Below are 24,490 nucleotides of genomic sequence, written 5' to 3'. Positions count from 1 at the left end.
AGCAGATACGTACAAGCTAGTCATGTAACAAAAGTATATTTTATGCTTCAGAATATGACTTTAAATAAATTCAGCCACTGTACTTGTTCTCCTTGCTTCCAGGAAACCACAATAATAATAATAAAACAAACCCCATCCTCTTTCTCCTTCAATCAATACAATCCCTTAAGAGACCAAGCTCCAGGACATTCACATAAAATATTAGCTTTATATATTTGCAGTAGATAAACTGAAGTAGCAAGACAATCAATCAATTTTCAATTACTTTTGGCATTTCGATATGATAGGACGCACACACTAACAACCAACAATAGTCAAGCTAATGAGCTGCCGTGCCCAACAGGGGCCCGAAAGGTCCAAAGTATGCAGAAGAGTCGTTTCCAATCATGAGTGTATTCATGGCTTTCCTCCCATTCTGCAATTAGATACGGCACGTGCCGAGTGGCAGCTATACCAGCCACTTAGCTAGAACTGCCATTTCCAGTTCCTTATATTGGCTTTCATAGGTGTCAAACGCGTGGCTCTCCAGATGTTATGGACTACACTTCCCATCAACCCCTGCCAGCATCATCCTGGCAGGGGATGATGGGAACTGTAGTCCATAACATTTGGAGGGGGCGCCAGTTTGACACCTGTGACTTGGATGGCCCAGACCTGATCTGGTCAGATCAGAGGAAGGCAATGGCTCTGTTAGTCTCTTGCCTTGAAATCCTAATTGGTTGCCATAATGTGGCTTGACGGCACTTTAATCACATACGTAATGGATGTTCCTGTTGCATTTCACACAAGACAGAAGTCTACACAACAGAGAGCCAATGTGGTGTAATGGATAAAAGCTGGTGGAGTCTAAACTGGGTGTGATTCCCCACTCCTCCATAACGGCAGTGGACTCTAATCTGGCGGACTGGATTTGTTTCCCCATTCCTACATGTGAAGCCTGCTGGGTGACCTTAGGCTTGTCACAGTTCTCTCAGCCCCACCTATCTCACAAGGTGTCAAGTTGAGGGGAGAGGAAGGGAAGGAATTTGTAAGCCATTTTAAGGCTCTTTACAGTTGAGAAAAGTAGGATATAAATCCAAACTCTTCTTCTTCTTCTACATCTGTGAAACTCAAACAGTGCACCAGGTCCAAGCACCATCAAAGAGTCTTTAGGAATCCAAGGACCCACCCATTGGAAAATGACATAAGAGAGAGAGAGAGAGTGGAAGGGGGAGATATTTACCCCATACTTCTAATAATTTAAACAACCCTTCCCATCTCATCAGCTGTCCAGTGGAGAAAAATACTCAACATTGGCACCAAATATTTTCCCCCAAGCACTCCTTAAGAGCGTCCTGCATTCACTAACTGTTGCTTTGTGGCATGTATCATATCCCCCCCCCCCCCCAAAAAAACAGTGCCCATTCACATTCATTCCTGATACTGCAACAAACTGCAGTTTGTTGGGTTACTCATTTCCAAGTGGAGTCTGAAGATCTCATAGAATTACCACTGATCTCCGGTCAACAGGGACTCATTCCCTTGGAGAAAATGACTGCTTTAGAGGTGGTCTCTGTGGCATTATATCCAACTGAGGTCTCTCCCCTTCAGAGGCTCCACCCCAAATTCTCAGTTTTTTCAACCCCTGTCTTCAAATGCAGTTATGCACTAACAGAGCTTGTTGGCTTGCTTGTGTGGGTCCATCTCTCTTCCCACCTCCCTCTTTGTGCAAAAAACTCCAATTCTTTAAGGCCTTTGAATATCACAGGCCAACTAGACCAGACCAGACCAGAACATTTTGCATGAAGTTCCACACATGAAAGGAGGAGAGAGGGGCTGTGGTCACATATGATCAGAATTTAACTGCAGCTACTCATATCTAAATACAACCAGAGTGTTCATCTCTTAACCTGGCAAATTATGGAGAATTCAACCATTAACCATGAGAGTGGAATTAAATAATTCAGATGCCAAGGGAATTATTGCAGCCTGCTATAACTTTTCACACAGTTTCACTTAGTTAATATTTGAATACAACCATTTGCTTCTACATACTTTGAAAATATTTTTGTTTTATTAATTCTCTGTGGTCCTGGCTGTCTAATGATTGTGACAGGCCAGTCAGAAGCACAGTTGCTTCTGCTACCGATTTGTTACTTCATACAGAAATTCGTTACTTCATACCAAAATTTCGGTTTTGACAGAGAATTTAGAACCTTTTTGCATTACAGATGTACAAATAACTTGTTCTTTAAAAATCTCCAAAAGCATTTTTCCCTCGAAAATATTTTTTTCAAAATTAAGGCAAACCTGAATGAAATTTGTTGATAGTTCTGATTTCACGAAAATATGAGCAAACTCCAGACGCGTAGCAGCAATGGGAACATCCGGGGCGGCTTGTCCTGGGCGCCGCCATTACTGTCACGTGGCGGGGGGAGGGGTGTGGCAGGGCAGGAGGGGGTGTGCAGGCAGCTCATGCCCTGGGCGCAGTTTCCCTTCCCTTCATCACTGGCAAACTCACCCCACAACTGTATTCTTACCTACTCCCAAAATAAGGAGAGATAGGCAACAATTATGAACAGATAGTAGCCCTAAAATTATGCTTCTGGATCTGTTCCAAACACCTGCTATCAACCCTAATGCTGGATAAATAGAAATGCAAGGATTCCCATTATGCAGAAACATGGAGCGCCATGCTGGTAAGTTTTCTGAGACCAGGTCATACAGCAATGTGAATGGTCAACTGAGGGGCACAGAGAAGAGTTACAAAATCATGGAAGTGAGGACTGCAGTTATACTTACAATACAATATACTTACAATATCAAACTTTTGGGTGATGTTCCCCTGCACGTCAAGTAAATAAACCTTGCCATAATGTGTCCCAAGTGCCAAAAACTGAGAAGAAAGGAGAAGAATCATGTAATAAAAACAAACCAAATACCACCATCACCACCACACAAAGAAGCACACAGTACATGGAGGAACGAGGTCTACAGAAGAAGAATCAGTATTGTTTCAGTAAAGTCAAATCCTTCCTCGGCAATATTTTGGAGATATTTGAGAGAGTTCAGCATGTAAACATTGATGATACAATTCACATGCACCCATATTTCCAAAAAACCTTTAGTTAAAATTCCGCGTCAAAAGCTTCTGGATAAGCTTTGCAGTCATGAGATAAGAGTGGAGTGAGAAAGAATAGGACCAAAGTTCCACAGGGACTGGCGCTGTTTAATCCTACTATATAAAAGCCCAGCGTGTTTCGGACAACTCACTTTTTAAAGTGGAGGCTGACAGGAAGTGTAGTCCATAAGCATCCAGGAGGGCCAGACCTCCATGCCTCCAGGAAGTGAGGCAATCTGTCGCTTAAAGCTACAGGCACTCCATTTATTATTTTGGGGTTTTTTTTAACTGCCACACATTTTTTTTCTTTTTAGATTTCAGGTTTGCAGAAAGATCTGTTTTGCCTGTTCACAGCTCATGACTGCACATCCCATCAGTCCCCATTTTGGGAGACATGACTGAGCATGTGCGACTGCAATACTCAGTTCTTGAAGTCATCATGGCTGTTGGAAATTACCATCCAAGAGGGCAGGGGTCTGGCCCTTCATGGATGCTAATGCTCTTCCATTCCCATCAGCCTCTGTGACTTCAAGAACTGAGACTGCTGGTTCTGGCGGTTTTAAAAACAGGAGGGGGTGCTGCTGTCAATGGATTTACAGCATTGCTGTCCCCACCTTGACTGAACCATGTGCCTTTTCTCCCCACAAGTGATGCTACTGTTAAAGGCTACATTGCTCCAGAAACATTGCAGATCGCCTGAAAGAAGAAGGGGGTGGGCAAAGCCAGGTTGGGCCAGCTGGAGAAGCCTTTACTTTGCCCCACTGTGAGGGGAATGGGAGAAACCTGGAGACAGACCCCCCACGGCTTTCTCCTGTCTGCAGATAAAAACCAAACGGCTGAGCACTCAATGCTATCTTTGGCTTTTGGCTATCTTTTCCATTTTTTAAAAACAACCAAGGCCGATCTAAATAAACCTAGCAGAAGGAAGGCCACTCTGCCAGAAAAACCTGTGACAGCTGCCGCTTTTCCCCCTGCCGCCCGTTCCTTGCAAAAACTTTCCAAAAAGGTTCAAAACCGACCCTTCGGATCTTTAACTGCTGCTTTCTGAAAAACTGAATAGAACATATACATATGTTGATGACTGATTTGGAGAGACCCTGGCTCCCTGCTGTGTCTGCCACACAACAGTTTTCTAGAGCCTGTTGTACTGTTTTGCACAACAGGCCTTATTGCAAGTTTAGTCATCAACTAGCAATAAAGCCTATTGTGAGAAAAAAAAATACAATGGGCTCCAGGCAAGAACTGAGTTCCCAGGGCAAGAAACGTGGACAGAGTATATCTAGAAGAAATGGGGCCTGACACAAAATACTGAAATTGCACCCTCCAAGCATCCCAGCTTTGCCAAGGAGGAGCAGCAGGGGGTCTGTGAAGGTGGGGAGAGTTCTCCCCAACTCCACAGACAATCCCGTTTGCAAAGCTGGATCCCAGCTTTGTAAAGGCAGGAACGAGAGGAGTAGCCATCAAGGTGCCTGTGAAGATGAAGAGAGTTCTCCCTATCTCCACAGGCACCTCCCTCCATTTGTAAAGCGGGATCCTGGTTTTGCAAAGGGGGGAGCCAGCAGGGTGACTGCTAAGATGGGAAGAGTTCTCCCCATTTCCACATGCACCCCACCCCCATTTGCAAAGCTGGACTTGAAAGCTTCCATGGCCCCTTCTCTTCTCACCCAACAGTCACCCTATTTTTACCTGCTCCTCTGTCTTCAGTTCTGCCCTCCAGCCTCTACCTAGGAAAATATGGACCAGTTGTGTGATACTGGCCATTAGGTGAGGCCCATCTGCATAACACTCAAGGAGGCCAAACAGCCCTGGAAAGCATCCTGCCCCCTTTTCCCTGGCTTTACTCACAGAATCCAAGCCTTAAAATGATGTAGTTGCTTAACAACAATCACTGAGGGAATCTGTCACTTAAAGCTACAGGCGCTCCATTTATTATTTTCGGGAAGTTTTTTAACTGCCACAAGTTTTTTTTAAATTTAGATTTCAGGTTTGCAGAAAGATCTGTTTTGCCTGTTCACAGCTCCAATCACCAGATTCTAGTATCCTCCTATTTGTCAGACTTTGCTATTAGGATATACAAGTGGGTAGTTGCAAGGGCTTACAGGTGGCATCTCATTTCCCCCTCCAGCAGAAAAGTTAATGGAAAGAAGCTGGCTATGCAAATCATATAGCCCATTCTGGCACTTTAGTTACCTGTTCCAACTACAGAGACAGGTAGGGAATCAGCATTGCCTGAAGTCTCTAGAGCGTGTGGAATGCACAAGCTCCGGCACTGTATGAGTGCACACAATAGCCAAAATAATGCAAAGTGTTTGAGTAGTTATTCCATGAAAAGCTGGGCTAAAGAGGGAAATAATATTGGTAGATGTGAGATTGTATGTATGGTTGCCCTTCCCCAATGAGTTCTGAGGAGTGAAGAAAATTAAAACAAGTTTGATGTTGTTTGGTATGAAAGAGGAAGCCCCCCCCCCTCCCCCGGCTTCCTGCATTACTCAAGTGGTCAGATTCTTAAATTCTCTGTATTTCATTGCATGGGAGCATGCTTCATTGCAACCTATAATGAAATGCTCAAATTTACAGGCACTACTAAGCGTGTCAGTCAAGCAGCACAATCTTTAAAAAATAACCTTACAGAAAGTCAAGGTTTAAAAGGATTTATCAAAATGGAATTGCTTAAAATGAAATTTTCGGCTCAGGCACTTAAAATATGAAGCCACATTAAAGAGAAGTTAAAAAAAGAGAGAGGGGGAGAGAGAGAAAGAAAGAGGAAAGAAGAGGTTCATTAGAAATTCATCCCCTGCAATGTCTTTCACTCCTGCAAGGTTGCCTCTTTACAGGAAGAAAAAAGTCCCCTGGGTAAAAAAATCAATACTAGTTAATAAAACATCAGGTGTGCAGACATAACTAGGTATGACCATTCCACCGCACAGGCCTGCTTGAATGCACCAGGTGCCGTGACGATTAGTCATCCAATGCAGACAGCGAGTCCAGTGAAAATATGATGTTTTAGCATTGAAAGGAGGAAAAAATAATTCTGGGGGGAAATTAATCTGAATATATGCCAGTCTTCGGCACTCCAAACAAAGCCAAATTGTGCTAATCACAACATACATCTGTGGTACAGGCTACAGTTTTATTTACGATGACACTTTCAGACTGTTTGATTTTTTTAAAAAAAGGATACACCCTCTACCTTCAGTTTTTAGCCTCGGCATCGTAAGAGTCCAATTCCTAAAAGGCACCTACACTCCAAGCTTCTAACATTATTGATCCCGCTCATAAATAGTGTAGTTTGTTAGGGAGAAAAAAAAAGAAGAAGAATGTGCTTGGTTACTTAAAACAACTCCAGTTGTCTGTGACATTATAATTACCTGGCCGGTTCCGACCGCTGAGTCTATTTATAGCAGGGCCCCAGAAACTTGCCTCTCTTTTTTAAAAGAGCAAACATCAGTGCTCTGGATTAGAATGATCAGCTATCAAATCAGCTCTCGAGATTTTTTGCCATTCATTCAGTGAGAACTCTCAGGACCATTTTTCTTGGCCGCGAGGTGATTTCTACCGGCAAGCCACTCGGGACTAGGTTGGGGGGGAGAGTCTGATGTACATTAGGACTGTAAACCGGCACAAGTCTGAGCAACTTTTGCTTTGTATTGCAATCCGTTTATCCTACGATAGTCTGGCCCTTCCCACTATAAAGGTCATGTTATAAATAGGAACCTGTTGTATGTATGCATCGAGAAATCCATGTACAACCACCGAGCATATTTCTCCAAGAGAAAAGGTGGGAGAACAGGTGCCCACGTTGGCTTCATGGTCACACCCAATGCCTTCATATTATTTTATAAATTAATTTTATTAAATGTATAACCCAACAAAGCAAAAGCGTCCAGTTCTCACCGCAAAAAGAAATAGTTCAATTTGCACTTAACCTTATTTCAGTCAATTGCTGGGCCTTTTTTGCATATTGATCCAAAACCTTCCTACCACGTAACATGGGATAGGTTAACAGGTGTTCATTTTTGAAGAGGATGTGGAAATGCAGCTGATCAGGACTATGCTTGGCTGTCAAAAAACAAAGTGTATCTCAACTGGGTCATGTTTTTAACAAAATGCTAGATACAGGAATAAGTATTAGTAACACACTGCTCAAGCAGATTATAAGGGCAGTTTCAAAGGGGGCTCAGTCTAGACCTCAAACTCGAAGGGGATCCCTTAAATTTAGATACTTTTGGGGGCAGAGGTTGCAAAAGCTGTAAGTGGCCCAGGGTTTTCATGGAAGTCAATTGCTCCACTCAGAAGAGGCAAAGGGAAATCAATGATTTGCTACTGCATGTTTTATTCAGATGTGGCAAAAGGAATGCCCAGGAATGCCCCGCCCAGGAATGCCCCGCCCCCGGAATGCCTGGTCACGCCCCCGTTGTGCCCCACCCAGCCCCATTGGCATTACGCCACAGTTTGAATCCCACCACCATGGGAACCTGTTACTAAAATTTTTGGATCCCACCACTGGGGCTAACCTAAGCATCTCTCAGTTGAGCTAGAACAGGGGTAGGGAACCTGCGGCTCTCCAGATGTTCAGGAACTACAATTCCCATCAGCCTCTGTCAGCATGGCCAATTGGCCATGCTGGTAGGGGCTGGTGGGAATTGTAGTTCCTGAACATTTGGAGAGCCGCAGGTTCCCTACCCCTGAGCTAGAAGGTTCCCATGTTTTCAGGGATTCAGAGTTTCCCTGAATTTTACCCTGGTAGGCAAGCTTAATGACTTACCCTGGAGACTTAAAAACAGCTCCCTGAGGATTTTGTATCTAAAATCTGGTTAACTGCCACCTGTTCTGAATGGGGAAAAAAACTTTCCTGTTAAAAATGCAAATTATAGAAATGTGGGGTCAACCGTGATTTTATTTGAACAATGTCACCAAAAGGCTATCAGAGATGATTCAAAGCAGATGTTATATTTGGGGTCTTAATTGCAGAAATTATTGCTTGTGTGAGGAGTCCACATGCATACTGTTAAGGGGAGTACTGCCAGAGGAGACTATAGCAAAAACTTCTGTGGAGAAAAAGACTTTCGCTGCAAGCTGCTCGGGGAAGCAGCTGTTGCAATCCTCAGTGAGCAGCCCCAACTCTGAACTCTGGTTCAGGTGAAGCTCAGAATAAAATGCACGCGCCTGTTCCAAGTTAAAGTGGATGGAAGAAAACAAAGCGCCACGATATTATCAATGGAACTGCCAAATAGGTATGTTGGTCCAAAGAAAAATTCAAGAACAAAATCCATTTTACTTCCCATTTATTACGACAAAGAGTTCTCCAGAACTGTTTGTCAGGCTCAATGTTCAACAAAGAACTGTGTGTGTGTGTGCGCGCGCGTTTGTATTTCAGGCTATGAGAGGCCAATAATCTGTTCCTGTTGGGGAGTCATACAAACTTAGGAAGTGCTTGGGTACAAATATCAAGTACCCTTAGCCTTGTGGGATGAATGACAGCCTCCACTGAGAATATAAAAACCAGGGTTAACTAAATGAAGTTCAACTGACCCCGACCTCGCAACCAATACAGACACCATTTATATATCATCTAACCCTGTATTGTGAATGACAATCTTTAACAACTTTATATTCCTTTCTTTAAATTGGAATAATTGTTAAAATAGTCTCTCTCTCTCTCTCTCTCTCTCTCTCTCTCTCTCTCATACACACACACAAAGAGATATAGCTAGGAATATGTCTAACCCTAAAAATTAGTTAATACAATACTGTTTCCAAATATAAGCTTGCTTGAGTACAAAGACTAAATGCAAATAATTCATCCCAGCATGAGGGCCATTTCAATCCCAACACTGAGGTCATGTTTATTCATCAAGCCCTTGACAAAAATGTCAAAGAAAAGAAGTGATTGGATAATAGATAGTTGTAGGAAATTGCCAAGTAAAATCTGGATCAAAATGCCAAGCCTATCTTCCAGTTCTTCAGCAAGTGGCAGTAAATTTACAAGCACGCGCAAAAAATGGGCAATTTCGGGCTGCATGCAAAGTACCCGCAGCAGCTACTTTCCAGTTCACGCATTTCTGGAGAAACAATCCTCTTTCGTTTTACGTTTTTATTTTCCACAAAGAGGACTGAGTAGCATATCTACAGACTTTATTCAAAGGTGCTGTTCGTACGAATACCAAGGGTTGATCCCATAGATCTGTTGTGCTTACGGACGTGCTTTATTTCAGTGGAAGTAGCTTTTCATTGACTTAAGACTCGTTTTGGCCAAAACAGAACAAAAGCACAAGTATGTATTTTTTTTCAAAGGAATGAGCAAAAATCACTGCGCGCAGATACATTTTCCAGAAAATTCAAACCTTACCTTCTCATGAACTGTCATGCAACTGGCCACGTCCTTTTGGAGAATTTCTGTAACCCCGTTAGAAAGCCTTTCATACTTCAGCTTCGGTTCTGCTTCACTGTCATCCTCCTGTATTATTAAAGAATTGTAGGGGGAAAGGAAAAAAACAGTCATTCTTCTCAGGTTGACTTAAAACGGCACATTCTGGTACCTCCCCCAGGACTACACAGAAGACGCTCCCCTAAGAACTCTTCGTATCAGCTACTAACCAGTGAGAGTCAAAACACCCATAGTTGCTCTGTTCCAGTTACCAGCACCAGAATGCTGGCTGCAAACACCTTCAAAAGCACCACTGTAGCATAGGAGAGTAATATTTATTTTCTAAACAACCGTTGCTTAAGCAAAAGTCCGTTTTCCTATTACTAAACAAAATATATAACACATAGGTGAGGTACTACTGATGGTAGAAGCTAAAGCTTTATTTTTAGCACTAAGCTGAACAACAACTAAGTTTGTTACAACAAGCTCAGAGTTCTTTAAAAACTCCTGTCCCACCATGCAAAGGACAAATAAAAAAAGCTGTTGATCAAAAATTAAGGGAGTTACTATCAGGGGCGAACCTAGGCAAACTGGTGCCCGGGGACAAAACCTGAGTTTGGTGCCCCCCCCACCTGGCGTATGGGCGGCCACCCTCCCCCACCATGACCAAACAATGATTTTTTGTACCAGCTCACAAAACACCTCCCACTCCCATCAAAACATACATGGCTCTCTCCCCACCAACTCTTTTCCTAATTTCCTAATCACAATAACCCTATGAGGTAGGTTGTTAGCCTGAGAAACAACTCCAAGCCAGTGCAAGTGGGTATTAAGCATGTAAATCTCTCACAAATCACCCCCAGCAGAACATTTACCAAACAAATGTCAGCATCATCTCTCACAAAACACCTCCAGTGGAATCCACCCCCAAACAGTATCACTTTCAATGGTGTTTAAACTAGGGAGCTCAGATTCTTCTTTTAAATCTACCTTAAAGGGAGAATCTGGGGTCCCCGGTTAAAACAAAATTGAAAGTGATGCTGTTTGGGGGTGGATTCTCCCCCACTCTGAAACAGCATCACTTTTGAGGGTTGGAGATTCAGATGAAACAAATAGCAGATTTGGTTGGAATCTGGGCAAATTTGGGCACATTCGGACAAAAATTGTCCGATTATGTCCTGCCCAAATATGAACAAATGTGAATGCAAGGTATTTGGGTTGGGGGGGGGGTATTTTTGGTGTTTTTTCGGCCTTCAGGGAGCGCATTTTTAAAGCTAGCGGCACGAAGATTTCAGGGCATCATCCAGAGACTGTCCTGATGATACCACCTGAGTTTGGCGATGTTTGGTTCAGGGGCAGAAAAGTTATGGATGCCCAAATGGAATGCCCCCATCCCCATTGTTTTCAATGGGAGCTAACCTGAGATGGGAGCTACCCATTTGAGGGACCATAACTTTGGTCCCCCTGAACACAAATTCACCAAACTTGGGTGGCATCATAAGAATAGTTAACAGATGATACCCTGATATTTTGGTGTCACTAGCTTTAAAAATACACCCTTTCCAGGCACCCCAAGAAATTTGCCCAAGATTCTTTGTTTTGCAGTGACTTTGCTCCATTGTAGCTAATGAGGAATTTCTGAGGCAGGCTGCACATTTTTGAAGATAGAGGCACCAGACTTTCAAGGTGGCTCCAAGAGGCCTTGAGTAACAGCATCCGAGCTTGGTGAGCTTTGCTTCTGGAGTGTGGGGTGGGGGGAGTTGAGAGAGTTCTGAGAGAACTCAGCCCACAGGCTTTCATGTGCAGGAGCGGGGAAACAAAATAAGCCTTTTGGGGCCCCATAAAATCGAACCCCCAGAAGCAAAGGTCTCCAAACCTGGATGCTATTACCAGGAGGCCCCCCTGGAGCCACCCTGAAAGTCTGGTGCCTCTATCTTCAAAAATGTGCAGCCTGCCTACACACTCAGAAATTCCCCATTGGCTACAATGGAGCAAAGTCACTGCAAAACAAAGAATCTTGGGCAAATTTCTTGGTGCCTGGAAGGGGTGTATTTTTAAAGCTAGTGACACCAAATTTTCAGGGTATCATCTGTTAACTATTCTTATGATACCACCCAAGTTTGGTGAATTTGTGTTCAGGGGGACCAAAGTTATGGTCCCTCAAATGGGTAGCCCCCATTTCAGGTTAGCTCCTATTAAAAACAATGGGGATGGGGGCACCCCCTTTGGGGGTCAATAACTTTGCTTCCCATGAACCAAACGTCACCAAATTTGGGTGGTATCATCAGGACAGTCTCTGGATGGTACCCTGAAATTTTGGTGCTGCTAGCCTTAAAAATGCGCCCCCTGCAGGCCAGAATGTGAAAAAACACTTAAAACGTTTAAAAACACACAAACGACCCTGAAATGTTGGCGCCCCCCATGTGACCAAATGGGGGGCGCCCGGGGACATAGGGTACCCCCTGTCCCTAGGCAGGAACGCCACTGGTTACTATGAAGATGCAGTGGCTACGGGTTAGCATTCAACGCAAGAAACATCCTGTGGAAAGCAGGCTAAGTGGGAAAAAGCTGAAAACAGAGTAGTTTTAGGTTAACAGAACAAAGTACGGGTGACCTAAGCCAAAAGCTATTAGAATGTGGGAAGAGAATGTATCACTGGTCTCAGAGCAAGTGGTAGAAGTATGAGGACGGAAAACACAGATTTCTCATGAAAAGTCATCTGTTGTATAGGCCAACCCTAATATCCAACTAGGTATAATTTAAAATACGGAAATTAAAAATTAACTAACTTTGAAAAATTATCCAACAAAGGACGTTTTACGAACAAACACAAGATCGGATTTTAATGGACCTCTACAGAAAGGGTTTCTTGACTCTGGAAACTGGGCTAATACCCAGATGCTATGTCAGTCAAGCTAACTTTTATTTGTATTGTCGAAGGCTTTCACGGCAGGAATCATTAGGATGTTGTGGGTTTTCTGGGTTGTATGGCCGTGTTCCAGTAGTATTTTCTCCTGACGTTTCGCCAGCCACAATTGCAGGCAAAATGTCAGGAGAAAATACTACTGGAACACAGTCATACAACCCGGAAAACCCACAACATTCTAACTTGTATTTGTTAGGTATTGTCATAATTTCCTAACTTGTTCCAGTGATGCAGAAAAAGGGATATGTTATGGGCATCACTTATGTTGACACTTTCATCGGGGGCAGTAATGAGACAACCCATTCAATACTGATGAAAAATCACAAAAAAATACAGTGCACATTTCATGTTTTAAGGAAACAGAACCATTTCAGCACAGTTTGGAGAAGTGTAATACTATTCCATTTTACCAGGCAAGGAAGACTAGGAAAGATTTTACGTGTTGAGGATATTGTATAAAACTTCTCCTCATTTCTTCATAGCCATTAATCACCATGTACATTCTCAGTAAAGGAGTAATTTCAAAATGTAAATGTAATTTGTTGTAGTACTATTTTTATTGAATTTGCTGTGAACCGTCCTAAGCCTAGCCTTAGCTGGGGTAGGGTGGGATAAAAGTCCAAAATAAAATAAGTAAAGTAAATTCAGCCTTATTCTAGATTACAAACCTATGAGGCCGTGAACTAACTACTAAAATATTCCAATTTACAATGTCCTCAACATTGAAAAGCTCAAGCTACAGTAGAAATCAACTTTTTTTCCCCTTTACACGCTACAATCAGAGACTTCTCCACTAAAAAGTTTATGACAGAATTTGAAAAAGGATTAATATAGGGATGCCAACCATCTACGACACACTTGTCTAAAACGATGTGTCAAGGTGTCCAGCAATGAACAATTTTATTCAGTAAATCCAACGCTCAACAAAGTTGTTACCAGTCGGAAAGACTCAACGTCAAATTAGAGTCCAGGGCATAAACCAGCCAAATTACCTGTGCTCCTTCATTCCTGACAGCCGAACAACAGTTTCAAAGAAAGACAGTTAACATAGCCAGCAAACAAGCTTGTATATTACATGGCAATTAACACATAATTATGTTTTCAGACATCTTTATTAGGAATAAGGCACTCACAAATGCATGACTGATCGGTGCGCTCCAGGGAATAAACACATATCGTCAAAATAGAATTCTAGGCGTCAGGTCATTATAATAAAATCCAACATGTTGCTGAAACCCATACATCAAATGTGCAACCAAAGTGAAAAGTTAATTCTAGTCCCTCAAGTATTTTGCATAAAAGCATTCATCTACGGACCATTAGATAAAGTTACTGTAAATAAGTTTTGCCTGTCCTATTTATGAGTGAAAACTAAGTAATTTCTCTTGCCGCATGCATATACAAAAAAACATATACTTTCAAAAACTCAGCTCACTGAAGCATTCTGCCAGACTTCAAGCAAAACATGAATAAAGTGGGGGAAAAAAACTTCAAATATTAGGCACACTGATGTAACCATTTCATGCTTTTCTGACAGGTATCTCTTATGTTAAGTAAAAGTCAAACTAAAGGTGAATTTGAGAGACTCTCTGCTATAAACAAACAAAACGAAAGACTATTTGCAAAATACACGATTACTCCATTGCGGGAGAGACTATCACCCAGTAAATGAAAATGAAAGAAAAGCACCAACAACGTTTGATTAATCGGAGTTCAGCCTTTTTTAGATATATATAAATTTTTCCTCTTAGGAAAAGCTTTTATGCAGCCTGAACTTCTAAAGGTAAACCCAAGGCAGCGTAAATAAAAAGGAAATCAATAATTTTTGTTAAATTTTAATAATCCTGCAACCCTACAAATAAAACCATCAGCAGCCTGAGTTGAGATGACAGTTAGCTACGTTTCTATGACAACCCAGTTGAATACTACAAGTCCTGACTTGCAGCAAAGCTTAAGATATGAACAGAGTGACATTTACCCCATACAGGAAGAACTCGCAGTTTTCTTCTTTAAAAAATCAATTTGTAAACTAGCACAGATTTTTTTGCTAAGTTTGTGGCACTTTTAACTAAAGAGGAGTCCTTTAAACAATTAAAGGAGTCTTGCTTTTTAAAAAATGTACACTGCTGTCCCTTTCCCTGTTGACACTCCCATACAATTCCCCCTCATATTTGTACCGCACAGAAAACGTACAAAGTCAAAATGGTTGTCACTGGTCATTTCTGCAAAGCAGGAATAAAATGTCTTGAGGACATTTAAAAACTGTTTTGTGGAAGAAGTTCACATAGTTCTCTCCCCCCAAATATCTTCAAAACATTTTATTTCTCTCAACCCAGTTTTTTCAAAAATCACTAAAACTAGCTACCTTTCCCCCCCAACCTGGGTTGAAGAAATGTCCTGCCTGCTGAGTGAACAAAAACAGGCAGGAAACGCTTTATTTCTCCTGCTCAAACCTCTTACTTTCCCCATGGAGGTTTTCTCTGCTTGCAGTTCATCCATGCACAATTTCTATGTAAAAAGTAGATGAATAAAGTTTGTTTTGTCTAGCAATCCTATGCACGTGTCGTTTTTCCTTTTTTTGTTTTGAGGGTGTGTCTTCGAAGCTACATCATCACAATTAGAAAAGCTGCAATATGTGCATATTTGTGTCATCACAGCTTCACAGACATACCTCTCAAAACAAAAAAAATGGAAAAAACAATGCTTGCATGGGATTGCTAGACAAAACAAACTTCATTAATCTACTTTTTACACAGAAATTGTGCGCGGATGAGCTGCAAGCTGAGGAAGCCTCCGTGGAAAATCTTCAGGAAATGGCGGAGGCAGGAGAATCCTGCAGCATTACACAAAATGGCGGGCGCAACTTTGAAACTGACCAGAGCTCCAGTCGCCAGCAGACGGGAAAAAAGAATCATTTTGGCTGGCAATGCTTGTATTCTCCACACGGTGGGAACACAAAATGCCAAAACGGATCTACCGTTTATACATTGATATTGTATAAAAAGCCCAAAAGCTGAAATTGTCTTTTATTTTACACTTGCCAGGTACTCCCAGCAACAGATGGCGGGGGCGGGGGGAGGGTAAGGGGAGACTTAGCAGCAGGAAAACTAGGCCTAGACCTGAGTCACAAGTGATGTGGTAACATCATTTCAGGAGCACATTGAAGGTGATGTCATCTCAATTCTGGCGACAAGGGACCCATTTCCTCCTGCCCAAAGAACATCTCATACCCAAAGCAAAGAGACAGACCTTGCTTTCCTCCATTTTATGTTCTCAGGGCATACAAGTACATACAAAGTGCTTACAAAGTTCACCACAAAGTTAGGGGCTCCAGGCAGAGGTGAGATCCAACCAGTTCTCATCACTTCTCTAGAAGTGGTTACTAATTTTTTCTGAGTGCCGAGAAGGGGTTACTAAAGCAACCTCCCTGCCCAATAGGGACTGGAGGTGCTTGTGTGCGGCGGTGCCACTGTTTGAATCCCACCACCATCGGAACCTGTTATTAAAATTTCTGGATCCCACCACTGGCTCCAGGTCTAGTATTTCTATGTTAATTCCCACACACTGAATCCAAGCACACCCCGAGCCTCCACCCCCGTGCACATGTTACAGTGAATGCATTTACATCCTGGATCTACCTGAATATTTGGAGGGAGCCAACATGTATTCACTTTGCAAATGAAACTGGAGATCAGTTCCTGTATAAATATGGGGTTTAAATCACACGTTCAGGTGTACATTGTACACACACACAGATATAAAGGAAAATCAAGTGTACACTGTTCAAGGATTGTATATCACAATTTGGGGGTTGTGTACTGTAATTTGTGTACTGTACTGTGTACTGTAATTTTCCACTGTAATTTGTGAACAGGGCTAAAGTCATCTCTCATGAGTGGCTGCCAAACCCAGATGCCGTGAACCACTGGCAGTTTCTCATAAGAAAGCACACACCTCATTTTTTGCTCATTTGTTCATTTTTGAATCATAACACACTTATGGTAGTACAACAGCAACTTTTGAGGTCACGCTAACGTCTGTGGGGTCAAGCATGTCAATGATGTCAGCATTCCTGGAGGCAGGGAGGGAATTAGCATATCCACAGCGGGGCTGCTGCCGGGGTGCAGGATGTCTAGGGGGAGGGGGTTACTGCAGCTGACCTCCACCCACACATTTCCCTGCCACGTATCTGTACTTGCGCTCCCAACTGCTCAGTCGTTGAGGAGAAGCAAGTAGTGGTGTACAGCAGTAGCACTTCTAGTGGCAATAGCAGATGGTGCAGGCAACTGAGCATGGACAGTGGAAAGGTTTGTAAGAAGAAGTACCATGAATCCACAGGTGAGGGCATGCAAGTGTGGGGGTAGAAAAGAGAGCATGGAAAGCTCTAGACGATACAATAGAGAGCACCATCTTTCATCCTCTGATAGATCTTGCATCTGCAATCCTGGTCTTGAAGAAACCGTCCATCATGTTCTATTATATTGCCCTCTATATGCTGTAGAGCGGGAAAGACTATTTAATCCTCTCTTAGCTGATCTAGGCAACACTACAGATGCTGTTAAAACTTTGTTCTTGTTAGACAGCAACTCAACTGTTACCATCGAACAAACTGCTAGATTTTTGTGTGTTGTCATCACTGAACGTTCCCAAATGCTTAGCAGATTCAATCCCAATTCAGTGGGTTAATATTCCAGCTCTCATGGTGCTTGTTTTTTAAAAACTTTTTTACCAGCCAATTTTAATTTCCATTGTATAATTTATATATATGCCATTAAAGGTTTCATCATCATCATCTACAAACATGAACAATACCTAAAAGTTTAACCAACTTAAATTGATGCAGTTCAATACATTGAAGTCTATGATGGACCGTAACCTATAACGTGCCATCAGAAAGATGTGACCGATTCAAGGAAGTTAAGGCTTAATAGAAATTCTACTTCTTTCATCTCTCCACAATGATTTTTTATCTGCAGAAAGTAATCCATACATACACACACACGCAAATTTATATTCATATGCATGAGTATGCTCTCACCCAAGTGAAAAAACAAAAACAAAAACACAAAGGCTAATTTTTGAACAAAGTCACAAGAAAATGTGAGGTTCAGTTTGTAGCTGGGATTTTAAAAACCGGCACTGCAGAACGATGCCATTGCATAACTAATTGTCAATTTGTCATTGTATTCAATTTATAACATATTCCCATTTGTTCATCATGTTAGCTATTTGCCTAATAGCTTGCTTTTGCAAGTACGCAAAGAAGCAGGTGACATGAGAAGAACTTCACAGCTCTCAGGTTTCTGTGGGTATTTTCTACTAAAAGCTCTACACAGAGAACTAATGCAATTAAGTAATGAGATCAGAAAACTGCTTACGGCTGGATCGTTCATTAAGTCCAAATTTCTTAAGAGCAAATCAATGAGATGCTTCTTTTTCTAGTCCTGGAGACAAACTGTTTATGGACAGTTCTAACTCTCAAGGTACACAGATTTACAATGCAATCCTGTGCTGAACCACTTCAGCCAAAACCTGCTGATTTCTATGGACTCAGACTGGATTAAGTCTCCACAGGATTGGACTGCAAATGTGTTTATGGATCCACTGAACACTTTCATTTGTGGAGTGCAATTTACCTGCCTCCCCACTCCTGCTGCAGCCCAGAAAGCTCCCCACAAAATGGGGGACCGGGGACACCCAAGAAGAACATGAAGCCACAGTTACTGCTCTGCAGGAAATTGGGCACAATTCTCAAAGTGACTGCTTCCAAAAAGGGAGGGGCGTATTCTTTAATGAGTACACATATTCACATATTTAATTAATGGTTCTCACTAATAGAGAGGAAGATTGAATCAATTGGTATACCCCTTGACTCCCTTCTACCTTTAAATTGTTCAGAATCGTATAAATTATTAAAACAAAAATTGTTGGTGAGAGAATGGAACTATTTAACTCTGGCAGCGAGGAAAACTTGTTCACCTTTACATCTATCAATCCCCTTACAACATAACAGAATGGCCTCCTATCTGTATCATCTGACCAATCCAGATCAGAGAAGAGTTTTTTCACTCGCTCGCTTCAATGTTTTCCCTTCTGCCATACTATGAGGTAGATATAACAATCTAGAAATGTGCAAAAGGGTGTGTTCATGTGATGCAAATCAATTAGAAACATTAACTCACCAATTATTCCGTTGTCCTAAATCGGCAAGTATTAGAGTCAAATACTCTAGGTTGCTTTCTATGATACCTAGCGAGCTGGATGAACTAAGCAGACTATTGTTCTTATTAAATAATTCTGATGCTACATTCTGTAAAATGGCTGCGAACTTTCTCCTGGAAATATCCCATAAGCAACAGTATGTATGAATCAACTTCATTTGTTATATGTTGCAAGTTTGCATTTTGATGCAATTTAGATGTGATTTTATACTGTTTATGCCAAATAAAGGCTAAATGAAAATAAAATTCACATATTTCCTTATGCCTGCCATCAGAAAGATGTGACCAATTTAAGGAAGTTAGGGGGTTAATAAAAATTCTACTTCTCTCGTCTCTCCAAAATTATTTTTATCTACAGAAAGTAATCCATTCAGCCTTAGGCCTGGTAATGGAGATTTTTCCCCACAATATTTTGTAATACGGCACCTCAATATTTGCATTGTTTTGTCATTAGGAAGCATGAGGAGACGTTGGAATTTCTTTTAAAGGATTAACAAAGTTAAACCCATTCAAGAAGAAAATGTGAATTGTCAAAACCAACATTATTCTCACTTCTACATTTTCAGCTTTTAATCACTAAAGTGATTATGTCTAAACAAATATTTCAATAAGGCATATTAGCAAAACAGACACAATTAGTTTGGAGATATTGAAAGAAGGGATAGTTTCTCTTAAATAAGAACTTATGATTTGAATAAACAAAGGCTACATGCACATTTGTTTGAAGAAAAGACCAAATATTTTCTTTCACAAATTTGAGGACTTAGAATATTGACAATTCCCCATGATAACCTGACTTCAGAGTTCCAACCTCATGATTGTTCAGAAAGATTCATGTTTAAAAGATGTAGCGGCAATGATTTCGAATTAACTCTTGTCAGCTTTGACACAGGCAGTTCTTAGTGGTAAGTGCTGTTTCCCTTGAAATAGGGTAAAAATCAGATTCTTATACACTCATATTTCAATCAGTTTGGAAGACTGAGAAGGAAGCTAGAACTTGTGAGGTCTACATGGAGGTAGGGCTTCCATTCTCAGTACCAATCAACCAGGCAAATATGCTTTCGTGATAAAGGCATTCATTAATTTACCCATTACATCAGTTCCTACTAGCAGTTACTTTATACCTTCCAAAGTTTCACAAAGAGCAACAGGGACCTGGCTTGAAACATCCCCATTCTCATTCCAAGGAATACTGCCTAAGACATTCTGCACCAACATTACATGCTGTTGAAAGCTCCATGCTATCCGTTCTATGTGCCTCTAGCAAAAGATGTCTTAGATTACAAAACATGACTGCCCAACAATTTTTGTTTCAGCTGTCAAATCACAGTTGACTTATGGCAGTGGTGGCAAACCTTTGGCACTCCAGATGTTATGGACTACAATTCCCATCAGCCCTTGCCAGCATGGCTAATTGGCCATGCTAGCAGGGGCTGAAGGGAACTGTAGTCCATAACATCTGGAGTGCCAAAGGTTCGCCACCACAGACTTATGGCAATTGCTGGTGGGGCTTTCAAGGAAAGAGATGTTCAGAGGTGGTTTGCCTCTGCTACCTCCAAGTCACAAACCTGGTATTCCATGGTGGTCTCCCATTAAATGATACATGATACAAAATGTAAAATATAAAACTCTGCAGTTGCAGTGAGTAAAATGGCACACCGTGTCTTAGTATTCATAAGGTTACGTTTACATGGATATGTGCGAGAAACAAGATGAAAAACATCCACCATTGTTATTTAGCTAATAAAAATGTTACAGGGATGGCTGTGCCTTGAAGAACGACATGGATGGAGATCTACCACTTGCTCTCTAGACCCATGCCCTTCATGGCTGATGAAGGACAGTTATGAGGTGCTACGGGCCCCCCTGCTGGAAATTATCAACTGCTCTCTATCACAGGGAGTCTCCCCAGGGAAGCTAAAAGAGGCAGTGATATGCCCACTCTTGAAGAAACCATCATTAGATCCTATGGATCTGGTCAACTACCACTCAGTTTCAAATCTATCGTTTCTGGGCAAGGTAGTTGAGGGGACAGTTGCGGAACAGTTGCGGTTGTGGAACAGTTGCAGGTATTTCTGGAGAATGCACTGGTTTTGGATCCCTCCCAGTCTGGCTTCCATCCTGGCCATGGGACAGAGACCATGCTGGTTGCCAAGCTCTGGTTGGACAAGCTCCAAATACAGCTTGACCAAGTCAGATCAGCACTGCTGGTATTACTAGACCTCACCACAACATTTGACATGGTTGATTATGATCTTTTGATTGACTGCCTCGCCGAAGCTGAAATGGTTGGCCATGTTTCTCCAGGATCAGGAACAGCAAATGATACATGGGGGGATGTCCCATAGGCATCCACTTGTTTGTGGGGTGCCACAAGGGGCTATCCAGTATTATTTAACATGTACATGTGGCCCCTGGTACAGCTTGTTCAGAGCTTTGGGCTGAGTGGTCAGCAATATGCTGATGACACTCAGTTTGTTCTGTTGATGGATGACCAGCCAGCTGCTAACCCAGATGTTTTAGGCTGGGGTTTGGAGGCTGTGGCTGGTTGGTTGGAAAAGAGAAGGTTGAAGTTAAATCCATCAAAGACAGAGGTCCTGTGGCTGGGTCGGGGCAGTCCAGTGGAGGGGTTCCAGCTGCCGAGATTGGGGGATGTGGCATTACATCCAGCTGCATCCGTTAAAAGCCTGGGTGTAACCTTGGAGTCCTCCCTTTCTATGGAGGCCTAGGAAACCAATACAACAAGGATCTTTTACCATCTTTCACACTGGTACTTAATGCCACAGCCAGACTCCTCACAGGAAGACAACATATAACACCTGTGTTCCAGCAACTTCACTGGTTGCTAGTGAAATTCTGAATCAGGTTCAAGGTTTTGATGATAACCTTTATGGTCCTGAGTGATCTGGGATCATCGTATCTGTGGAACCGCATCACCCTAGATTGTCCACAGAAGATGCTTTAGTCCTCCGACAAAAACATTCTAGTAGTCCCTGGCCCCAGGGAAGTGTGATTGGCCTAGACCAGAGCCAGGGTTTTTTTGGCCTTGGCTCCAACCTGGTGAAACTTTCTGTCGGCTGACACCAGGACCCTGTGGGATCTTAAACAGTTCCATAGAGCTGTAAGATGGAGATATTCCACCAGGCCTTTGGTTGAGAGCAATCGTGTGTCCCAATACCATCTCCTGGTCTCCCTACAACGCATCACCCTCTCACAATGTTGCTCATTCCTGGATAGCTCTGTGAGGGCTTGTGTATGATCTAGACTGGGCAGGTTTTTAGTGGGCTTAAATTTTGATACTACTCTGTGTTTCAATTATAGTTATACTTTATGGATTAGCAGAATTGTTTTTAAATGTTTGTGCACCGCCCTGAACCCAATTTTAGTTGGGGAGAGTGGGATGTAAATATAACATATAAACAAACAGGAACAGTAATTTACCAAGGATAACTACCGGAAAATAAGGACATTTCCTGCTAAGTAGAGACGGTTGGATGCGTGCATCTCTAAAAACGACACAAACCAATGGAAGAATTAGTTCATTTTTGGTCCCTGAGGTGGTCAATTGATTCCATTTTAAGGTCCATTTTTAAGCAGCATGCTTAAAAATGGAATAAAAATGGAATAAAAAAATACACATAGAATCACATTAAAAAATAACAGACAAAGCATGATTCTTTATAAGTCTAATCACCAAAAACCCATGACTGTTGAATCAGTCAAGATGGATTAGGAAATCAGGTTCTTTCTCAGCAATCTCTCCCTCTCTCTTTATTTCCTTTCTATTCATTTTCCACAGAGGATTTATTTAAGCTTTTCACCCTCTTGAAAAAGGTAGCATACACTAAGGCAAAGAATTATGATGATACGGGTGCTACTCTGAATATATATTAAAATACTTGTATTGAGAACGCACAATACAATATACAGGCAAAAAGAAAGCAAGCAGCATTTACTTCTACTTTGGTTAATCATTAAACTGAAGTTGTACTATCAGAATGAAATACTTTTGTGTTCTTCTGACTAAGAGTGAGGCTGTCAGAAGTAAAAGATTAGCAGAGTATTCCATGGCATTATAAAATTTCTCGGCCTATGACCCACAATCCCAGGTGGAAATGCATAATGAACATGGAAGCACTACTAAGAACATGGCAATATCATTAATGTATCATGGTTGACTGGATAGGCTTTCAACATAACAAGCAAGAAGAGGTTTAGGTGGTTAGAGCTGGGGTAGGATTATGGTGGGGTGGTCTGGATTTGTAGCGTTCCTTTGGTTTTTAAAGACATAAGCTACCATTACTTTTTTTGCTACCAAGTCTCAGCTGACTTATGGCGAACCCATAAGGTTTTCAAGGCAAGAGACATTTACAGGTGGTTTGCCATTGCCTGCCTCCACATCATGTCCCTGGTATTCCTTGGAGATTTCTCAACCAAATACTTGCCAGGGTTGAGGCTGAGAAAGTACAACTGGTCCCTTGGTACCACAGCTCAATTTAGAGCTCAAGATGGTTAGAAGCTCTTCATGGTTTGAGATCAAAAGATTTTCCACACAATTCATTTAAAATGTCTTGAGGCAAGAAATAAAACATTTCCTCCATGGAGTCCCACGTTGTTTTTACCCCCAAACATTTTCTTTCCAGTCTCAAAATGTTTAAAATGAATCCCCTTTTAAAGCGACTCCCTGGCTGAGACGTTTTGAAAACATCTTCAGTTTCTCCTCAGCACCATCTTCCGAGCTCACTCGGTTCTTCCTTGCCTGTTTATCTGCAGCATTTGTCTGTCTGTTCTTTTATTGGGGGGGAGGGTCCAATCTTTGAAGCATCGAGTACATGAGGAGTACAGAATGCAACACAAGGCTGTGAAGCATTGAAGCATCAACACAGAACTAAAAAAACAATAATTACAAAATGGTGCCCAGGAATCGTTTCAAGGGGGTGAGTGTGAACAAAAGGAGGGGGGTTGAGAATGTTTTACAAATGTTTTAGGAGATTTGTGCAGAAAGGGCCAGTATCTGCAGAACTATCTTCTCCCCCATGCTCCTGCCTGAAAATTGTGATCACTAGGAAAAGGCCCTCCTGATTGTCCCATCAACCAAAGAAGCAGGTCTGTTGGGTAGGTTACAGAGACCCCTTTCAGTGGCAGTCCCATGATGATGGAATGAACTCCCCAGGGAGGTGTGCCTGGTCAACTCACTTTCAGTCTTTAGAAGACAGCTGAAAACTCTTTTATTCAGGATGATATTTGGTTCATTTTCTTCCCTACCTATTGGCCACTGTAAGCCTTGATTTTTTTAAATTTTCCGGCTTTTAATGTATTTTTGTCATTTTAATGGTTTTTGTTCAGTTTGTGTTGTAAGGTGCCCTGTGCGCCTCAAAGTACAAAAGGAGCTAATGCATATTTTAAATAAAAATAAAATGAAAACAAGCTGGTTTGTAAATTTTTGCTTGAATGGGAAGCATAAACCACGATTTGTTGGTTCGTATGCAATTGCAAACCACGGTTTGCATTAAACTGGAAATTGATTCCAAAAATTTGACAAGTGGAGGGAGTGTGAACAAAAGGTTCCTTCACACAGGAAAGAGTTATTGGCATTATACCCAATACCTTTCAAAAAGCCTTCAGATTGTACAAAATCCCATTCCTCTCCGTTACAGAACAACATTTTCTTAGTCTGACTTCTCTCAAAACTTCCTTCTTTTCAAAGTGTCGTGTATGATTCTTCTCGGCTTGGAGGGCTTCTGATCCCCAATTTGATACCCAGGTATAATAGGTACACATCCATAAGCAGTATTATTTTCATTCACATACTGGAAAGGGAGACTAAAACAACCAGGGCGGGGGAGGGGGGACTTCAGTGTTGGTCCAAACACACC

The 24,490-nt window shown here is 41.9% G+C and overlaps 1 protein-coding gene across 1 annotated transcript in view; it reads right to left on the bottom strand.

Moving 5' to 3' along the window:
* The window catches only part of VPS41 (VPS41 subunit of HOPS complex), a 150,733-nt gene that overhangs the window by 104,026 nt on the left and 22,217 nt on the right, over positions 1–24,490 (bottom strand). Inside the window, exons 3-4 of the mRNA XM_048511443.1 lie at positions 9,450–9,557; positions 2,798–2,875 (exon numbers count right to left, since the gene is read on the bottom strand). Coding sequence (XP_048367400.1) covers positions 2,798–2,875; positions 9,450–9,557 — 186 coding nt within the window. The remainder of the gene's footprint in view (positions 1–2,797; positions 2,876–9,449; positions 9,558–24,490) is intronic.

This window comes from Sphaerodactylus townsendi, linkage group LG11 (genome assembly GCF_021028975.2).
Source record: "Sphaerodactylus townsendi isolate TG3544 linkage group LG11, MPM_Stown_v2.3, whole genome shotgun sequence".
Lineage (NCBI taxonomy): Eukaryota > Metazoa > Chordata > Lepidosauria > Squamata > Sphaerodactylidae > Sphaerodactylus > Sphaerodactylus townsendi.
Note: the sequence above shows the minus strand (reverse complement) of the source record. Positions and strands in the feature narration are given on the sequence as shown.